We start from the raw sequence: 19,780 nt of genomic DNA, 5'->3' as shown, positions 1-19,780 counted from the left end.
TTCCAGTTTTCATACATATGAATACTTATGCTTGTGGCGCCATCTAACATCGAGTTTAGAAAACAGAGTTGAGATATCTTATCTCAGATTTGGAATTTCACATTTCTTTTTTATTCTTTTTATTTCTTTTAATTTATTATTTACAAGAACTGATTTTCCTTGTTTTATCTTCACAAATATTTTATTTATCTTACAGTCAAAATTAAAGGCGTTTAAAAAAAAACCCTCTTATTTTAATTTTAAAGCCAAGTTTATATTTCTGCGAATATTTTTTAAAACCTTTCATTAAATAGCAAAAGTGAAAGTTATCATTATTATTTAGTTGTTTATGTAAGTTGGTTTCCGTTTCTATTATTTTCAAAGAAATCTGGCTCATCAAACAAGAACTAACATTAATATTTTACAATGAAAGTGATTTATCAATATATATATATATATATATATGATACTCAAATATTAAAAAAGTATATGAATCATATTTATTTTTGCCTTTTTTGTTAAAAAATGATTATTTATTATTTTACAGATAATAATTAAAATCTTTGATTGGCTCCTCAAAAAACTATAATTATTTTACTTAAACATTATTTCAGACAATGTATTCAAACGTTTATATTTTCCTTTCTTTTTTTTCAGATTCTGTTCAAGATGCGCAAAAGTTAGTATGTCATTTTTATTTCATCCTTTAATTTTTAGAATCTTAGTCATAATGAATTATTGAATTGATAAACATAACAAATCAATCTCAAAAATTACTTGCTTTTAACGTTTTTTCATCATTATCAGGTTGTTCTGTTTTAAAGTAGAGAAATGTTCATTCATTGAAACACTTAAAATTATAATATACAGAGTGTATTTACACCATTTCAGAATGATTTCGAAACAGAATTTTTTTAAAGCAAATGTTTTGAAATAAAAATTTCCGGTAAAAGTTAATTTTTTTTCTTTCAAAATGTTGCACATAAACAAACATTTTTTTTTTTTTTTTTTCGCTTTCTGAAGAAAGATTTTCGTACTTCATAATTAAATAAAAACCTTGTAAAATGCACGGGATTAAAATTTCTAAGCGGAAAATAAGCAACATTATTAATCGTAAAGGGAAAATTTTTCATCAATTTTAATTTTTCATTCAATCATTTTTAATTTTTCTAGCTGAAAAACAAAGTTTGGACGTTCGACCGATTTTGAGATGGGATAAAAAAAAATTTAAAAAAAAACCATCGTTTTTCTAAATATCAACTCATGCGTAATCTGATTAGTCTCATGATTGTTTCAAACCAATTTAAACTGGTTAATGACTTAAATTAATTAAAACACTTCGTAAGAATTCAGAGAATGAATAATATGGAAATCACGTTGTAACTTTCTTTGACGATAAATCGCCAAATGTAACAACCTTCTGCATTAATTTCTAATAACCCTAAAAGCGAAAATTTGTTGCCTACGCATTTTGAGATTTAACAATTTGTTACCCATACATTTTGAGGCTTCAAAAACCTCAAACCAAAACAACATCATGTTCTCACACGATTAAAAAAAAATCTATTTAATATCAAAAATGGAGAGAAAAATTGTGCAAATCTTGTTCAATCAACGCAAAGAAAGTTTCGGTCCGAAGTTTATGATTTTCGAAAGGTTCTTGTGCACTTAAAATTGAAAATAAAAAGAATGGGAGATTAAAATCATCTCTGCTCTTTATTAGGGGGAAGTTTTACTTACAATATTTACGGGGAAAAGTCCAATTCTTTGTTTCAATGGCTTTCCAAGAGAGAAACTTTACTAAGACGTTACAAGTCATATTTCGGAAAAAAATGGCCCCCGGTGATCCAGTGGTAAGGTTTCCGGCTGGAGAACCACTGGGTAAGCGTGTCTGGTGCGTTCTAAATCCGTCGAGGCCAAACGTCCTCCCGTTGGTATGATGTGGAAGTGTGGCGAGGGGTTGCCAGCACAGGTGTCGTCCTCGCCATCTGAACGCTGTTCAAAATTACGAGATCCGTCCCAAAATAGTCCTGATGTTACTTTAAAAACGGAAGTTAATATAACCAATTCAAACTTTAAAAAGCACCATTGCCTTCCTTGAAAAAAAAATGAAGACTTATACAGGTATTGCATATGTACCTTATCAACGCATTTCTGAGAAATCTGTTAACGCTTCAGCAATGATTATTGCGCCTTTGGTTATAGAAAAGGCTGTTTCTAAGTTCAAATACACCACGACTATGAAAAAGGAATGGAAATCCATGTCCCTCAGAAATTTTACGAAAAGCGTTTCTATTATGGAAATCAAGATAGCAGAGCTTTTCAAGAGAACAGGAAAAAGACTATCAGATCAGAAAATTAAACAAATAGTTTTTACATTTCAAAAATTAATTAAACAGCGCCAAAATCATGTTAAAAATGCGTAAACATCCTCTACACAAAACGATTAATATCACATCTCACTTAATCAAGATTAAAAAAAATTATGAGAAAAAAATAAATATTTGGTAAATTTTAATAAATCAAAGTAATTTAAAGACTAATTTCTTACCATATAGAAAATGTCGTTATGCTATATTAAGTAGATAAACGGAAAGCGATATTTAAATGGTTAATAATTTTATTGTTAACTTAGTAATAAAATTATTATGCTTAAATCAGAAGTCAATACTCAATCCCAAAATGCAGGTTCATACATTTCTTATATGCAAAACAGTTTTTAAAATGTATCGTGTAAAATATAATTTTAGCTTATCTAACTTTATTTCCATTACAGCTGTCAATCTCGTACGCCAAATAACTCACAAAATCATATGCCAAGAAAGGTGAATAAATTAAGAGCGTAAGTATTTTTTATTTCTTTTCATTTACTTATATTTGTTAAATTCTTATTACCAATGGTGTGGTTATAGACCAATTTCTTGTCATTTTTTTCACTCTTTTTAAAAATTAATTTTATTTAGTTAAAAAAAAATTATTCAAAAGTTAAAATCCAATAAAGACTAGTATCTCGAATAAAGGCGTTACGTATAGTAAGGCCTTTTTACAAGAGTGATATTCACAGTAATAAGAGTAATTGGGATATTGCATATTTAGAAATTTTTTGCTCTCAATTCTTTCGTCATTCTAAAGATTTCATAAAATTTTATGTATCAATAACAGATTCCACATTTCTATAAAAAAAAAAAAGATACACATTTTATTGAAGCTTGAACATTGCCAATAAAAAACAATTCTTCGTTGATTTGAAAAGCTACTTCATTTCCTCTTCACTTTCATTTAAAAGAACTAAAATCATATATGCCATATGGTGGGAAGTATCTACACACTGTCGGATTTACACATTTTTTTTTTTTTTGAATTTTTTTAGAAAAGCCGGATGGATTATCTTTGGAAATCAACCGCGTAAAAAATATACGGGAACTCACCTTTTGGTCTCAAAAGTAATAAAATTACCAACAACAAGCTGATGAAGAAGAAAAGGAATTGATATCACCTTGTTTCACAGAAATCTCACACTGACCTTTATCAATGGTTTTATTTACTATACGCAATATTAACAAGAACTGCTGCCATAATAGTATGTGCATTTAGAAGACATAAAGATTTTTAAAATAATTAGGTTACTGCTTTTGATTACTACAGTGTTTCCAATTAAATAGTAAGACACTTACAGAATATAATGCAATATGTATACAAAATATTATACTAAAATTTGAAATAACTTGGAATATTAAAAAAATATGCATATATAAACTAAACTTTTAAACTGCACATGCACGAAATACTTTTTTTCATAATTTGAATATTGACATAAGGGCAATTCATAGAATACATTACAGGAATGGCATACAAAATTTGCAGAAGTATTCCAAAAGCTAGTATTTACTCTTACTCTTAGAGTAGCTGTCATTCTTCCTTCTAAAGATGGCTCAAGTTTTATCAGAAATTGACATGTCTTCAGGATAAACAAAGTAAAAAAGTGTCCGAATGCGTTCAGTTAGATTGTAAATTAAATTACAAAATACTGGAACAGTTATGTTTCTGTGAATAATATGGATAACGTAATTAAATTTTATGCTATTTAAGATGCCAAATTCATTGTATTCGAAATTTTATACTTAATTTATTAGCATTAAAAGATATTTATTTTTTATGTAATTCATTAAGCAAGATTTACAAATAACAATTTGTGGAAAACCCCTCATCATTTTTTAAAGAGCAAATGACATTCAGCTCACTACAATGTTAGTATCTTTCTGTATCGTAACGAAATTCAATACAAAGTTTTACATCAATATGCTATGTTTTTTACATGCACAGTTAAAAATTATTTGCTGCAAACATTGACTTTCTACGACTACTCAACGTATTCAATTCAAATTTTGTTGGTATCTTAGCTTGCATTTTGTAAGTGTTATAAAGTCTGTTGGAAAAAATTTGTATATTATCAGCGAGAAACAGGAGGAAAAATTTTAATAAAAGAACTTTTATTAATTCTCAAATATATGTATTCATTTTACAAAAACTCAAATACGAAACTTTTGATGAAAGATAGAATTCATTACTATCTTTTAATGATGAGAGTTTCAGATGGAACCTCATCTTCTTTTTGTCGATTGCTGGTCCCTTCAATACACTGGTAACCAAATCTTCACTGTAAACCAAGGGGAGTGTTTCCAAAACCTTTCGCGCATACTCCAATAATGTCCCATAAAGCTTCCGGCATTGCATTCAGGTGCAACAATTGCGAAATATTAATCTTGTTATTTATGGCACTTACCATGGACAGGCCTGCTGTTCGAAGACAGCCGATTTAAGCCCAAGGGGGAGCGCCTCTGGTTTTTATAGTAGAGCCAACTGGGGCCAAGAGTACGACTTAACTACACCTACGTCACAACCTGTTTTCGGGGTGGATTTCATTCACTCATCCACAGATCGTAATTTAAACTTAAATCAGAGAACGATCACGCCTGATCTAGTACCCCCAGTGATATTACTCTCGACATGGAGGACTTTATGACCACGACAGGTTTATACGCGCGTCAGTCACCAAGCAAGCGGGGAATTTTCGGTCTGCGGGTTCGAACTCGCAACCTAAGGGACGCGAATCCAACACTCTACCAACCAGGCTATCCCGGCCAGATATTTCACTTTGGCATGAAATTATCGTGTGATCCTTGTAAGCATTTCTTTTTCCTTATATTTTTAAGATTAATTTCTGGCAAGGGATTAATCGTATCCGAAATTCGAATTTATGTTTTAGAATGTTATTTTCCCAAACAAAAATTTCACACAGAACTACATTTCTTGTTTAAAAAAATCACATTTCAAAGCTGATATATTTAAGTATTACGATGTTTAAATTATTAACTTATAATTCTAATTTTAAAATTTCTCAACAATTTTTAGATATATAAATTGCAACAATTTTTGTTTTTTGGTTTCTTTTTCTACAAAATGTTTTCTTTTGAATACAAAAAAAAAAGCTATGGACTGTTATATGGACGGAGAATGAAATAGATTAAAGACTTAATCAAGACTTTTCAAACGCATTTCATTTTCAGAATAATATTTAACTTCAACATTTCTAAAGTTCTTAACATTGCATTTAATAAATCTAATGCAGTTTTACTTATAAAGGGATTCGTTCGGTATTTCTAGGTCCTCTGGATGCGTCTCGAATCGTAAAAGAAAATTATCCAACGACGCGAACGAGCCTTCATCTTTCAAAGAGCCAAAAACTGAAGACGGTTCCCTTACAGATCTAGTGAACACAGACGACAGCAACCACAGAATAAGTGCTGATTCAACGAAACCAACGCATGATCAGACTCCTGATGCATGCAGGTTACAGCCATACGGCAACAAGGACTTTCCCGTCGGTTACGAAGAGGAAAATCAAATCGTGCAGCGTGTGGTCGAAGAAACCATGGACGCTGTAGTACGCGAAGAAGAAGGTGATATGGATGAAGACACCCGAAGAATCAGGGAAGCAGAAGCTGCGTTACGTTCACTGTCAGGTGACTTCGAACCGGACACTGGTATGGACATTTTTGCTGGCGTGTGTGGTGGCGTGACCACTGAACGGCCTTTCTTCGAGAACCTGTTTGAAAAGAAAAACGAGGTGACCACTCCAAAGACTGCAGAGGTAGTCACGAACTCTTGGAAGGACGTGGTCACTCTCAGTGCGTCCTCCAGTTCATGCTGTAGTAGTGAGAGATCACCCCTCAGGTCGCCTATCCTATCCCCAGTGGTCAGTATCCACAGTATTAAAGAGGAAAGGCGTGAAGAGCAAGAAGTGGTCACCAGCCCCATGTACCAGCAACCTCGGGATGAGGAATATTCCCCTCAGGGAGCGCTCAGGGCGCCACAGCAACATCACCAACATCAGCAACAGCCCCAGCCTCAAACTCCGATCAGTTCACCCGATACTAGCTTCAGTGTACCCGCCTCTGTGGACGCTAAGCCAATGAGCTGTACAAGTCAGTACAGTTCGGCGGACGAGGTATTCGATGAATTCACGCCCTTGCCACCTGCAGTGCAGCCCCAGGAGGACAGCAGGAGCGTGGACAATGTAGGTTCATCAGTTAACGAAGGAGAACCGTACGATGTCGCCAGTCTGCTGAAGATTGAAGGTATGTATCTCGCCCCTTTGTTACTAATGAGAGAAGGAAAAGATTCAGTTTCCTGGGTTTTTAGCACCAATTAGACTCTAACGACGGCAAAGCGCCTCTCAAGAAAAATTCATTAATTACTTCTTTCTCATTTGGATACGAAATTACTGAGAAGAGGAAGGGTGTCGTGTTAATATGACTCGACTTCCCAATTACCATATCTTCCGGGGACATAAAAAGAACTAGTTGTTCTGAGGATTTTAAAGTTTCCTCTTATCAATTAACGTAGATTTGCTTTATCCTGTGCTGTTCAGTCACACCATTGTTGCGAATAACGATGTAATATTATCGTAGAATGCAACAGATATGGAAGGAAATGCCGAATTAACTATTCGGATTCTTAGATTTTAATCAATGACAGTAAATTTTAATTTCAAAGTAGTGGAAAAGGTTTGATTAAATTCGATATAAATTTATCTGAAATATCATGATGCCACATTCAAACGAATATGGCAGCTTCTATATTAACGGATACAAAAGCAACTTCTGTTCGACCAAAAGATATTTATAAGTTTCCTGTATTAAGTTAATTCATATTAATTTCATGCAATAAAAAATACAGCATATAATGCGGAATTTCAAACTCATTATCAGTAAAAATTTATTTTATACTGAATAATAGCTAGACTTAAACTTTTTTTTAACTATGATAAATACAAAGAGTCGTAGCAAGATATCTATGTAATCGTTACATCTATCATTTTTCTATAATGTTAACAGTCTTCTATTATTTATAGAAACTTAGGATTTACTATTAATTCCAATCAACATATTACAGACGTTTTGAAAATTTCTATCTTTAATTTTTGGCAATACTTCTAATTATAATAGAAGAAATAAACAATATAAACTAAGTTTCGGTACAAAAACTTTATACTGAAAATAGATTTGGGTACCTTTATATATTTTAACTTTCCTTTTTTATATATATATTTTTAATGCATAATATTTATGCATGTTACATATCATTTCATACAAATAATATGTATAATCTTAATTTTTTAACCAAATTCCTGAACTTAATTTTTGATAAAATAAATTTACATTTTTAGATAAAATATATCTACAAGAATTTTTTTATAAAAATTCATGGTAAAGATACTTTAAAAGGTGGCTAAAAATTCAATTAAAATAAAGGAAGAAGTAAAATTTAATGAAATTTGATTTATAGACTTTACTGATATATCGCACTTTTGAAATTTTACTAAAAAATAAATATGTCTTTTGAGGAAGTTTCATCAGTAAATAAAATATTGTTGAAGGTGCTAATTTGGTGTAAAATAAAATGCATCTCCAGAAATATATTTTTTTATTTGTTTATGGGAAAAGTGTTTGAAAATTCCGGTACATAAATATGTAAGATTGAAAGAAAAACTTAAATCGTGCTGCCATCTATGAATTTTGAAAAAAAATTGAGTGTCCAATTATTCCAAATAATTCTTTTGACTTATTATTAATGTTGCTTTCTTGTTTAATTAAAAACCTTTATTTCACTTGCAGTACAACTATTTAAATAATGATTTAGCTATCTATTAGAGCTATTTATGCTTTAAATGCACAATTTAATAAGCTCAAAAAATAGTATTGTATATATGAGTAATGAATTTGGAAATTGGAGTTTTGAATATAGGCTTTTTTCCTTTCACAGAATTAAAAATATATTTATTTTATTTCATGAAAATATTTATAAATTATAAATAAGCTGTTTAAAAATAATTTATATAATAGGCTTGAGTTTTATAGGTTAACTTTGTTCTCATTGCTGATTTTGATTTTTTAAAAAGTATAATTAATTTTAATTCTATTGAAAGAACAACTGAGACAATAATTGGCCGTTTTATGATTTAAAGAAATTGATAAGGACAGAGAAAATCTTCAATTGAAAAATAAAAGATAAAATTAATGCAAGCATAATATAGATATATAATAATTTCCTAACTATTTGAGAAAATTTTTAAATTTCTTGATGTATAATAAAAAATATTCTAGTATTAAATGCCTTTCTTCTTATATAAAGTATTTCCTTTCAATACCTATATATTTTTGTACTGCATTTTATATTAGTTCTTTGTTTATTGATTTGCAACAAAAATACGAATTGTAAATCTTAATTGAATCTTAACAAAATTCATAAATAATAATTACACGCGTGTTTTGTTTAAAAATAAAATCTAGAAATTTATAGCTAATTATTTTACATAATTCTAGGGGACTTTATAGACTATCAATAATTTAAGAAATCTTTGAAAGCTAAATATCAATTTTAAAAAATGTGTGCTTAATCTATTATTAATTTTAATGTACATTTGGAGCTTTACAAGCCTCATAACCCACAACAAATTAATTTTATTTGTTTCTTTTTTATCTGTTTGAAATACTTAACTTATTTTAATCAAGTTAAGCTTTAATCTTGTTTTTGCGCAACTTTTCCCTCCAGGCCTTCCTGCATATATTTATTTTTCTCCTTCTTTTGACAGCAGATGTAATGAATAGTTAAAACCTCCCTTTTGCTTTCAAACATCACTAAATTTTTCCTTCAAACTTCGGGATGCATTTCTGAAATTTACTAAAAAAATCCAGAGCAAATTATAGATTTCTTTTAATAAAAGTTAGATTATTAGATTTTAAACACAGAAAGTTTATTTTTATTTAATCATAAATGTGAAGAAATAGTAGCTGACATTTTTATTTGAACAGATAAATTTTGATTATTCTACAAGTTGGCCAAGTGTAAAACAGAAGAAAACTGAAATAAAACTTGACAAATACTTATTAAATCACTTTCGTTTCAGAAGAATGTGCCAATATCCAATCGCTTGTCGAATCCGACGGTTTCACGATGCAAACGGATGCCTACTCCAGAGAACAACAGTTCTCAAGAACAGAACCAATGCACGACATAAAACCCAATATACATGACATGAGACATCTTACCCATCAACAACCGCCTCAGCCACCGCCTCCACAGTCTTACTGTCGAATGGACGATGGTTACGGGGGTGGAGAATATTTTCAACCTTATGGTTGTCCTCCAACCAGCCCAGCTTCCAGGAGATATCTGCTTCTGGACTCTAAGCTACAAGAGCCGGTCAAGAGGCCTTTATCTTTCGACGATCACCTGTTGCCTTTGCCAGAAGATGACCATCCTCTGGTCATTGATGAAGGCAGACAGCAGCAGCAACACAGGTACGGCGGGATAGAAGACGAAGAGGACAGTAATTCTCTGCAGTCGTGCAGTCAACAGAGCGGGTCGACGCCTCATTACAACAACAGTTGCTGCGAAATGATGCCGTCACCACACTCCGACATGGGGGATGGTAGAAGAATGCTCGAGTGCCAGCAGTCTTCACCACAGGATCCTTCTCTTAGAGGTGAGCATTCTTTTTTCGTCATTAGAAAACTTACATTCCAATTAGAATCGATGCGATTAATATTACTTGAATAAGATAGAGCTGATATTAGCAGCATTGCCTAAAGAAAGACTTATTGTTGAACTTCAAATTAATACTAGGGAGAGGGGTCTCTCCAGTTTTTCGTAAACTCTCTGATAAGGTTGAATTTCTTTGCCCCCCTTCCCAATCGATTGAAACCAAAAGGTGGTACAGAACTACAATTGTAATCACAAAATTTTATAGCAAATTTGATATATTTCGTTCATTGCTTTTTTTTTAATTATCGCGTTTACATGCTTCTGGCCCCGTGATCTGGGCGTCCTGGCTTCGAGTCCCGGTTCGGGCATGGTTGTTCTTCATCTGTTCTATCTGTGAGATGTGTGAATGTGCCCCCCTGTAAAAAGGGGCTGTGCAAGCGAATGTGATGCGTGGATAGCTAAGACGTACTCTTGGCCCTAGTTGGCGCTACTAAATAACAAGAGACGCACCCTCGGCTTAAAATCGCTGATCTCGTCAGCGAGCTTGTCTATGGCAAGTGCCATTAGAAACAACAACAACATGCTTCTGAAAGTACAAATCAGCAGACATTCGACCGCTTGTTGGATTTGACTCAAACTTTGATAGGTATCTACATTATAGATGTTAGATATGTGCAGCTAATTTTATCTATATAGCTCTCTACATTTTATGAGATATCGTGTTAACTTATAATCAAACAGCCGGATAGACAGGCTTCCTATGAATGTATTTTGCTCAAAATTTAATAGAAATCTACAAAATTGCTTTAAGACCATATACCAGATTATATTCGCCTAAATTAAAGCCTTTTTGATTTATCTTTGTCACTGGCAGACTTTCCAAAAATATGTATTTCGATTTAGGGAGATCTAAAACGTGGAGATTACTCGACTTTTTACTTATACGACAAAGTAAAAATAAATCATTGAACCATGACTTATTTACTGACAGCAAATTTAAAAAGATTTAATACAATTATGCTTTATGGAAATAACATTATTTTCATGAAATTCGCGAAATAAATTAGTTTCTTTAATTTTTTCCTTTTAAAATACTAAACAATCAACATATTAACAAAGTGCTTGATATTAAAATTTTCAGAATTTCAAAATTACTGTTACCTACTTTAGAAAAAAAAATTTTGTTCGGGTCCTTTCTTCCTGGAGTCTTAAATGTTTTGAGTGTCACAAATTCAAGTCTTGAATAGTTTGATTTTTAATTAGATAAAACAAATAATGATATTAAAATTTGACAGTCTTAACTAGTTATATTATTATACAGTATTAACTAGTTAATTATATAAAATCAAAGACCTTTAACTTTTTTCCAATTATTTATATTATTCATTTTTTAAAATTAAAGCATATTTTCATCTTGATATTAAATATTTTTCTATGAGTGATTGTTTATTGTAACTCTAATTATCACATAAATAAATATCTTTACAAATAAAATTATAACTGGCACTAAGAAAAGTACATTTATACTAATATAAGAGTTTAAATAAATGTGTGCAAATGTATGAAATCTTTTGGGTTCTCTAAACTTTCCTGTCCCTACATCAGGATTTCATATAAATAAGATAGCCTTTACAGTGAAGAATGAAATAACGAATTTCAAACTAAATTATTGGTGAAGTATAATTAAAATACCGCTTTTATAAAAATGTGCTAAAAACAAATTCTCCTTTCTTTGTTTAAGAAATATAAATCTATATCTAATATTTCAATTGACTTTCTTCAAATTTAATTCAATATCAGTAAATCCAAACAAATGTTTTACAACTGTAAACCTAATCCTCCAAAAGTGTTTTAATATATGATCAAGTTGGTGAAATTTAATATTCAACTAAGCTTATATACAAAACAGGAAAACAATTTACCGATGCGAATTTATTTACTACTTACAATTTATAATTTCCTTTATATACAATATTTAAATGTCCCTATCTTGGATTTTTTTAAATCTTTTTCGGTAATTCATACAAAATTATTGTTCGATTTAGTGACTATTGAGAAAGCTACAAACGTTACATGATTTCTTACAGTTTAGTTTAGTAAAACAGAGAAAAGTATGACTGAGATATGACCATGAGATCCTAAAATATCGTGTGTCCATGATGACAAAGGCATTTGCGAATATAATGACGGAAAACGTTTTCATGAGAAATAGAAAATTTTATAAATAACTAATTGCTTTAGGAGACCAGTTGATTTGCAGGGGTTATTGGTTATAGTTAATATCAGTTATGTCCATTATTTCCTCAAACTTTTAGACATTAAAATAGTGTTATTTTAATTCCTTATATATGTTCTGATCATTGTATGCATGAACCTTTCTAATAGAGATCACTCACATAAATCATAGAGCTATTAAAAAGATAAAAATCCGATTCATCTAATTTTCTTAATATTGCAACTTTACTTTTAATTTGTCGGGTAAACTAGGCAGAAATTAGAACAGAATCCTTCTTCTTTAGCTTTTGACAGTGAAAAAAAAGCACGAGATTAAATATTTGATGAAATAAAAATGGTTTGAATTTCAGAGTAGCTATGATATCAATTCGATACAATTTTGGGATTGAAAAAAACAACATGCCAAATGTTATCCATCTAGTAGGAGGATTTTCTTTATTATTGAGTTCCTATATATTCGGATAAATGCAGAGGAATAACTGACAAGAACTGGCATAAAATGTTCGCCACATGTTGTTATCTTTATGATATTGAGCCGCGTTTAGAAAATCAAGCAATGAACGTAAAATACCTTGTTTGTGCTAATAGGGGTGGATGGACATAAAAGATCTGAAACATCGAAATTCATCTAAATTTGCAGCTTGATATATCTAATATGTGTAGAAAGCCATTTCAATTAAATCGCTATCGTGCTGCCATCTGACGTGAACTTTTTTATTACAATGATAAAAATTTTCAAAAAATAAAAAATTAACGCGAAATTGTATTTAAACAATAACTGAATATTATAATAATGGTTTATATTCTGAAAAATTTTAACTATTAATATATATGTATATACTTAAATATTCTTATATCGTACTTGGAAATTATTTCACAACTTTTAAATTTTGACTGTTTTCAACTTTTAAATTTTTGCATGATTGAATCCCAAGGGCTTCAAAAAGTAAGAAAAGTATCAGCTATGGATTTGCAAGGATTTTCAATGCACTCTTACGTCATTTTACCAGAAAATTTTAATATTATTAAATTCCTCGGTTTTTAAACGTTCATTAAATTTATTCGTGACTCTTTGTTTTCAATGTTTTATTTTGTTTCATAACTTTTTTTGTTTCATAATTTCATCATTCATTATATTATTAATAATTTGTTTCAATTATGATAATCAAATTTTAGTTTTATTTACCATTCCACTTCACCGTTTACCTTTTAAAAAATTATTTTCAAATTGATTGGTTTATGAAATGATTCAAACAAGTTGTTCATGAATATAATAAAATATTAAATCACTTCTTTCACATGAAAACGAAGAATATGGCAGAAGCGAAGAATCTACACAATATATATATATATATATATATATATATATATATATATATATATATATATATATATATATATATATATATATATATATATATATATATATATATATATATATATATACATATATATATATATATTGGGGGGGTCAGAGGTTAATTGGTCAATTAACTGATTGATGGTGAGTTTTCTTTTTGAAGGGTGGCATTGTAAATATATTGTGGTCACATTCCTTACTTTCGCTGAGAGCTGAAAATTTGATGCCGGTGTATTAGATCCCTTGTTATCTTCATTTAATTATAAAATGTACCGAGAATAATTTTCTGAAATAGTAATCCACAGAAAAAATGAATAAGTTTTGAATATAAATGTTTGTAGCCTCGAACTGTATTCAATCCAAATCAGAATATGAATAGTAGGAATTCTTTGGAATAAATAATCTTGGTTTATTTCAATATCCCCCGAATCATGTTTCCTTTTACGGCTTATTTATGACGATATAAAAGTGATTCAAATCGCAAAATATTGTGTATGTTTTTCCAAAAATTCGTAATCTTCAAGTAGTTGAGATACCATTTAATGGCAATTTTCTCTAATACTTTACCAGAAATCAATCTTTATATAACTCAAGATCACAGAAATCTCATGAAAATGGAAGATAAGACCCAATGAAAGTTAAAGATAAAATTGACCATAATATAGAATATTCATTATTAAATTGTTTGTCAAACAATTTAATAGAATAAGAACTCTTTTACTCAAATTTAAGTGTCTTTTTAATATCTAAATGAAAAAAATCCTGTGATATATGTATTTCTAATGTTCGTTTGATGTTTTAACATGTATTTTGCATATTTTGAGATTTTTTAATTGTAAAATATTCAATATAGAAAAATACAATTATAGCATTTATGTTGATATTCTAATAAAATGATCACAAATTCATGCATTAATTCTCTTTTGATGAAAGTAATAGGTTAAAATGTAAAGAAATTTTTTTACGGCGGAAATTAAAATATCATGATTACTCACTGAATACGTGAAAGAAATAACAGTTTAAGAACTAACATTTCATTTAACCTGATGTGAATTCATTATGAAACTAATTTACTTGTTTAGAAAATCTGGCGTCTCTTAATGGTACTCAGATTAAAGTTATATTAAAGTTATGAATGTAGAGTTTCATTTTCAGATGGAAATGTTGTTAAGAAAGGAAACAAGAACTTTTCTAGTGCATCGTATACTTAACTAAACTGTTAAGTCAAAATCATGTTACTTTTGAATTCAAAATTAAATTTATCCCGGAAAGATTGAAAGCAACTTTCTTCGGGTAATTTGTAAATTACTCTAGAATTTTTAAATACTTCTTAAATTTGACTTTAATAAATATCAGAATTTATATTTCGAATGCAAGTGCAATAGTTTTTGATTTTAAAATATCTGATTGATTTTTTAATGTGCATTCAATGATACAGCCTGAGTAAAAACTTTAAGGCCAGTAAAAAATTTTGAGAAAATGTAAAATAAAATAAAAGGGATTCAAATAATATTATACGTTTATTCGAAGTCATACGTTTATTCGAAGTATTGGTGATCTTTGTGAAGATGGCGAAGGGTCAGAAGTTAACTGATCGTGAAAGAGGACAGATCGAAGCTTTGTCTTCAACAGGAATGAGTAGTCGTGCTATTGCGATAAAGATAGGAAGGTCAAAGACTGTAGTCAACAATTTTTTTTAAATTGAAAGGCAATTATGGTAAAAAGAATACTGGGGGAAGACCTAAAGCTTTGTCCTCACGTGATGAAAGAAGAGTGTGCCAACTTGCATCTACTGGAAAGTACTCAACCAGGAAACTGATTCCGACTACAGGTTTAAAAGTTTGTCAAAAAACGATTTATAACACAATTAGAAGGTCTGGAAGGTTCACTTATACAGCAAAATTGACTAAGCCTCAGTTACTTCAGAGACACAAAATAGAGCGTTTGAACTTTGGCCAGAAAGTCATGACCTGGGACAACCAATGGATAGAAATTATTTTTTCTGACGAAAAAAAATTGGAATTTGGATGGACCAGATGGCTGGTATTTCTACTGACATGATATAAGAAATGAAAAAGAAATATTCTCCAAGCGCCAATTAGGTAGAGGGTCTGTCATGACTTGGGGCTGTTTTGCTTACAATGGTGTGGGCTCAATTGCATTCGTTTCAGGTAGAATGAATTCACAAGGATACCAAAATGTCCTAACAAATCATCTTTTGCCAAATGCTGAATGTCTTGCTGGAGAAAATTGTAAATATCAGCAAGACAAATGCATCGATCCATTCGAGTAACAGCACAAAAAAATTGGTTCCAAGTCAACAATGTTGAAATTGTGAAACTGCCAGCTAGATAACCTGACCTCAACCCAATTGAGAACCTTTGGGGTGACTTATCAAGAAGAGTTTATGCAAATGGGAGACATTTTACATCAACAACAGAGCTGAAATTTACTATCGAAGATGAATGGTATAAAACCAACCCCACCCTTTGTCAAAAACTCGTTTCATCCATGAAAACAAGAATATTTGAAGTAATTCGAAGAAATGGCTCCTACACAACCTTCTAAGAATTTGTAATTTTTTTCTTATATGTTATTTTCTATGTTGGCCTTAAAGTTTTTACTCAGGCCCAAATATTCATCTGTGTGTTCTGTAATATTTTCTAATAATAAAATATTTGCAAATTAATTTTTCTACTTTTTTTACTTTTATTTAAGCTCAATAATTATCAATCAAATGGTATTTTAATTCCTCAGTTTATATGTTTCCATTTTCTCAAAAATTTTTACTGGCCTTAAAGTTTTTACTCAGGCTGTATGAAGCCAACCAAATCTAAAATCGGCATTTAAAATAGTTTTTGGTAAATAGGTGTTCCAAAGTTCCGAAATTTTATATTATTTTTATGTTTCTAATGGTTATTTAGAACTTTAATATTTCCAGAATTTAACAGCGAATTAAGTGATTAATTTTAATAAAATATTTATTTTATACATAAAATGCCACTTGGTGGAGAATTGAAAAAAAATTGATACAAGTTTCTCTATTATTTATAATAATATATTCTAAATCACAATAAAGACTAAAAAGTAAAATATTAATATTAATAATATTTAGGAAAATCTTGCTATAAATACATAGAAAAAAAGGGAAAGAATTTTTAAATCAAAAATATGGTAGCCAAAACAAAATTGTGAAAGCTTGAGACCCTAAGAACGGTATTATAAGGAAATTGAGAAAAATGAATATCACAAAAAAGAAAACTCTGAAACATTTTTTAAAAATGTAAAAATTAATATAAATATTAAAATTTTAATTAATTTTCTGTCATTATCAAAATCTCAATCTACAATTATTTAAAAATGTTCTTATATAAAATAAGGATTACCAGTTTTTACGCAGCTTCTAATTAAAACTCATTGCATTTTAATAAAATTTGTGTCGAAGCAGAAAACATTTTTATACAAAAAACGGAAATAGTTTTTCTTTTAAACATAAATATGATTAAAAAAAAGAGGGTACTTTTAGAACTACATTAATAAAATATATTTAAAACATTTAATATTCTTTTACAGAAAGTCGAACGATAAGAAAGAAAATATTGATGTATTCTCTTAATCACGATTTACACTATATTACTATAATAAAGTAGAACCTTATTATTATTATGTAATTCTCATTACTGAATAATAGATATCAATTTATTTCTAAAATAGTAAAACATTTCATTTTGTAAAAACAGTATTGCAAATTTTTTGCATAATTTTACTGGTACGGGGTTTCTTATTTCTTTTCTTTTCTTTTTTCTTTTTTATTTCGTTTTTGACTGTCAAGGGTCGTGTTGTTTATGTGGCTGCAACTATAATGTGTGTCTACATGAAAAAAAAAAAAAAAAAGATTTTAACAGTAGCGGCGTTTATCAAACCTTAATGAATTAACGTGTTAGCCGATAGATGGCGTTGTCGTATTCCCAGCTGCGCATGCGTAGTTAATGGTTTCGACTCAACATCCATATTCCTTGAGTGTTGTTTTCATACTTCGTTGCATAATGGACTCCTCCAGCACAAAAGACAATTATCCAATTTCTTCGTGCAAAAGGAGAGAGAAAAATTTATTACAGGATGAATGAAGAATATAAAGGGAATGGATTTAGAAATTTTTTAGAGAGAAATATTCTCCAGGCACTTCTAATCGATGTTATTCTTGTGTCCATTTTGTGCTGAATAAGGAGATATACTAGAGATAAGGATATTTCTATTGTTTACTCCATAAAACACGGTTGCTATTATAGCTGTGTTTATAATATGTGCAGACTCTTCAAAAATATATTAATTATTCAAAATATGAATATAAATTCGAATAATCCTGAATTCATCAGATGAAGATCATAGGGAGGAAGAAGAAGTGAAGAAACATCAGAAAGAAAAAGATCAAAACATTAAACTTCAATCAAACTTCTCGAAATCTTCGGCGACATTTATATTCGATTCCCAAACACGAAAATATTCTTCGTTATGATGATAACTCTAATTAAAGCTCCCATTCGCATTTTTATATTTCCTATTATGCAACAGGATTAATATGACTCGTTTTCTGAAGGTAAATCTGAGCAGGCGCAGAAAAACTCTTTTCTGTTCAGAAAACTTTCTAGCCCGTTAACATTGCATGATCGTTATCTCTCTATGCACTTATGTAGATATTCAGAACTTGTCACGCCCTGGGCGGCCTCATGTTGTGTCCAATAAAACTGTAATTTCAGCAGCGGGAGACCTCGGATGGCAGAGTCGTCGGATAGCCACAAATGAACTACTGATAAGCAAAAGAAATGTGCTTCTCAAAAAGTTTTGACAATGGCAAACTGAGAAAAGGACACTGATGGAAACTGGATCCGTCAATAACTCAGGAAGAAATTTCTACACTAAAGTCATCTACTCCTTTCCTATTGGCTAACATCAGTATTTCAATGCTACTGACGATTATTGGTAGTTGTATTGTTTCACATGAACTATAATCAGAGCCGATATATTTTTTTACTTTAATTTTATATTTATATGTTAATATGTTTCACAAAATAATTAAATATTATTATTATCTTATTTCAATTAATTAGAGAATAACTGCCGGCGTGCTGGCATAGGGATAGCGCATCTTCCCCGTGATCTGGGCGTTCCGGATTCGAATCACGGTTCGGGCATGGTTGTTCTTCATCTGTGAGGTGTGTGAATGTGCCCCCCTGTAAAAAGGGGTTGTGCAAGCGAATGTGTGAGTTTCATCTTCATATGAGCTAGAAGTCAAATTTCTGCCCTCGGGTGCTCAGGGGTCTTTACCCTCAGAAGCTACTGCACCCCCTTTCCGTGGTAACGCGGACATGACATCATCATCATTGATTAATTCACTTCAAATTTAAGTTATTAAATGAACTTGCAATTCTGTTTATCAAATATCTATTAATACATTGCGAAAATTCTAGACCATATGATTGAAATTCAAGTGAAATGAGTCATTTTGAAGATGATTATAATAACTAGTGAGAAATTCCATCTGAAAGAAAAACGGAAGTTGTAAAATTATAAACAAAAAAGTATCAACCGTTACTACCATGCTTTTTATTTCATGTAAAAATTTAAGCAGGTTGATTACTTGCTCATGAAATATGTTTGATGTAAACATAGGAAGTGGGCGTGGCACCTGATATCGTGTTAGACAAAATAACTCCATATCTCGTTAAATACTTGTCCGATTCTTTTGAAATTTTAAGATTAATAAGTCAAAGGTTCAAGTATCATTTTCCCCTCAAAATTAGAAAACCGATATTTTCGTCGATTTTCCGAAATTCTCAGGATACAGAGTCTTCTTGAATTTATTATTATTTAAAAACTAATAATTTAAAATATTTTATTTAAATAAATATATAAAATTATTGTCTTAGTTTTAAAAAAATTCAATAAAAAAGTTTTTTAAGTAAAAATTTTTTATAACAAATTGAAATAACAAAAGTATTTAATTTTAAATAAAACAGTAAAAAGATGATAACATTTTTAACAGATTCTAAATACTGAATAATCAGTGGATCGTACTTTTTCAAAAGAAAAAAAGGCAACTTATTTTGTAAAATTATAGAACAGTTCATAACTTTATATTTGAATTTACATTATACTATA

The 19,780-nt window shown here is 30.1% G+C and overlaps 1 protein-coding gene across 5 annotated transcripts in view; it reads left to right on the top strand.

Annotated features, from left to right (window-relative positions):
* Window positions 1-19,780, top strand: part of LOC129981916 (myelin transcription factor 1-like) — a 295,518-nt gene that overhangs the window by 232,222 nt on the left and 43,516 nt on the right. For all 5 annotated transcript variants that reach the window (XR_008785385.1, XM_056092972.1, XM_056092973.1 and 2 more), the window contains exons 5-8: window positions 637-658; window positions 2,756-2,821; window positions 5,644-6,617; window positions 9,449-10,027. Coding sequence is in view for 4 of the 5 variants with exons in the window: in XM_056092972.1 (XP_055948947.1) it covers window positions 637-658; window positions 2,756-2,821; window positions 5,644-6,617; window positions 9,449-10,027 (1,641 nt within the window). In the remaining variant the exon portion in view is untranslated. The remainder of the gene's footprint in view (window positions 1-636; window positions 659-2,755; window positions 2,822-5,643; window positions 6,618-9,448; window positions 10,028-19,780) is intronic.

This window comes from Argiope bruennichi, chromosome 8, assembly GCF_947563725.1.
Source record: "Argiope bruennichi chromosome 8, qqArgBrue1.1, whole genome shotgun sequence".
Lineage (NCBI taxonomy): Eukaryota > Metazoa > Arthropoda > Arachnida > Araneae > Araneidae > Argiope > Argiope bruennichi.
Note: the sequence above shows the minus strand (reverse complement) of the source record. Positions and strands in the feature narration are given on the sequence as shown.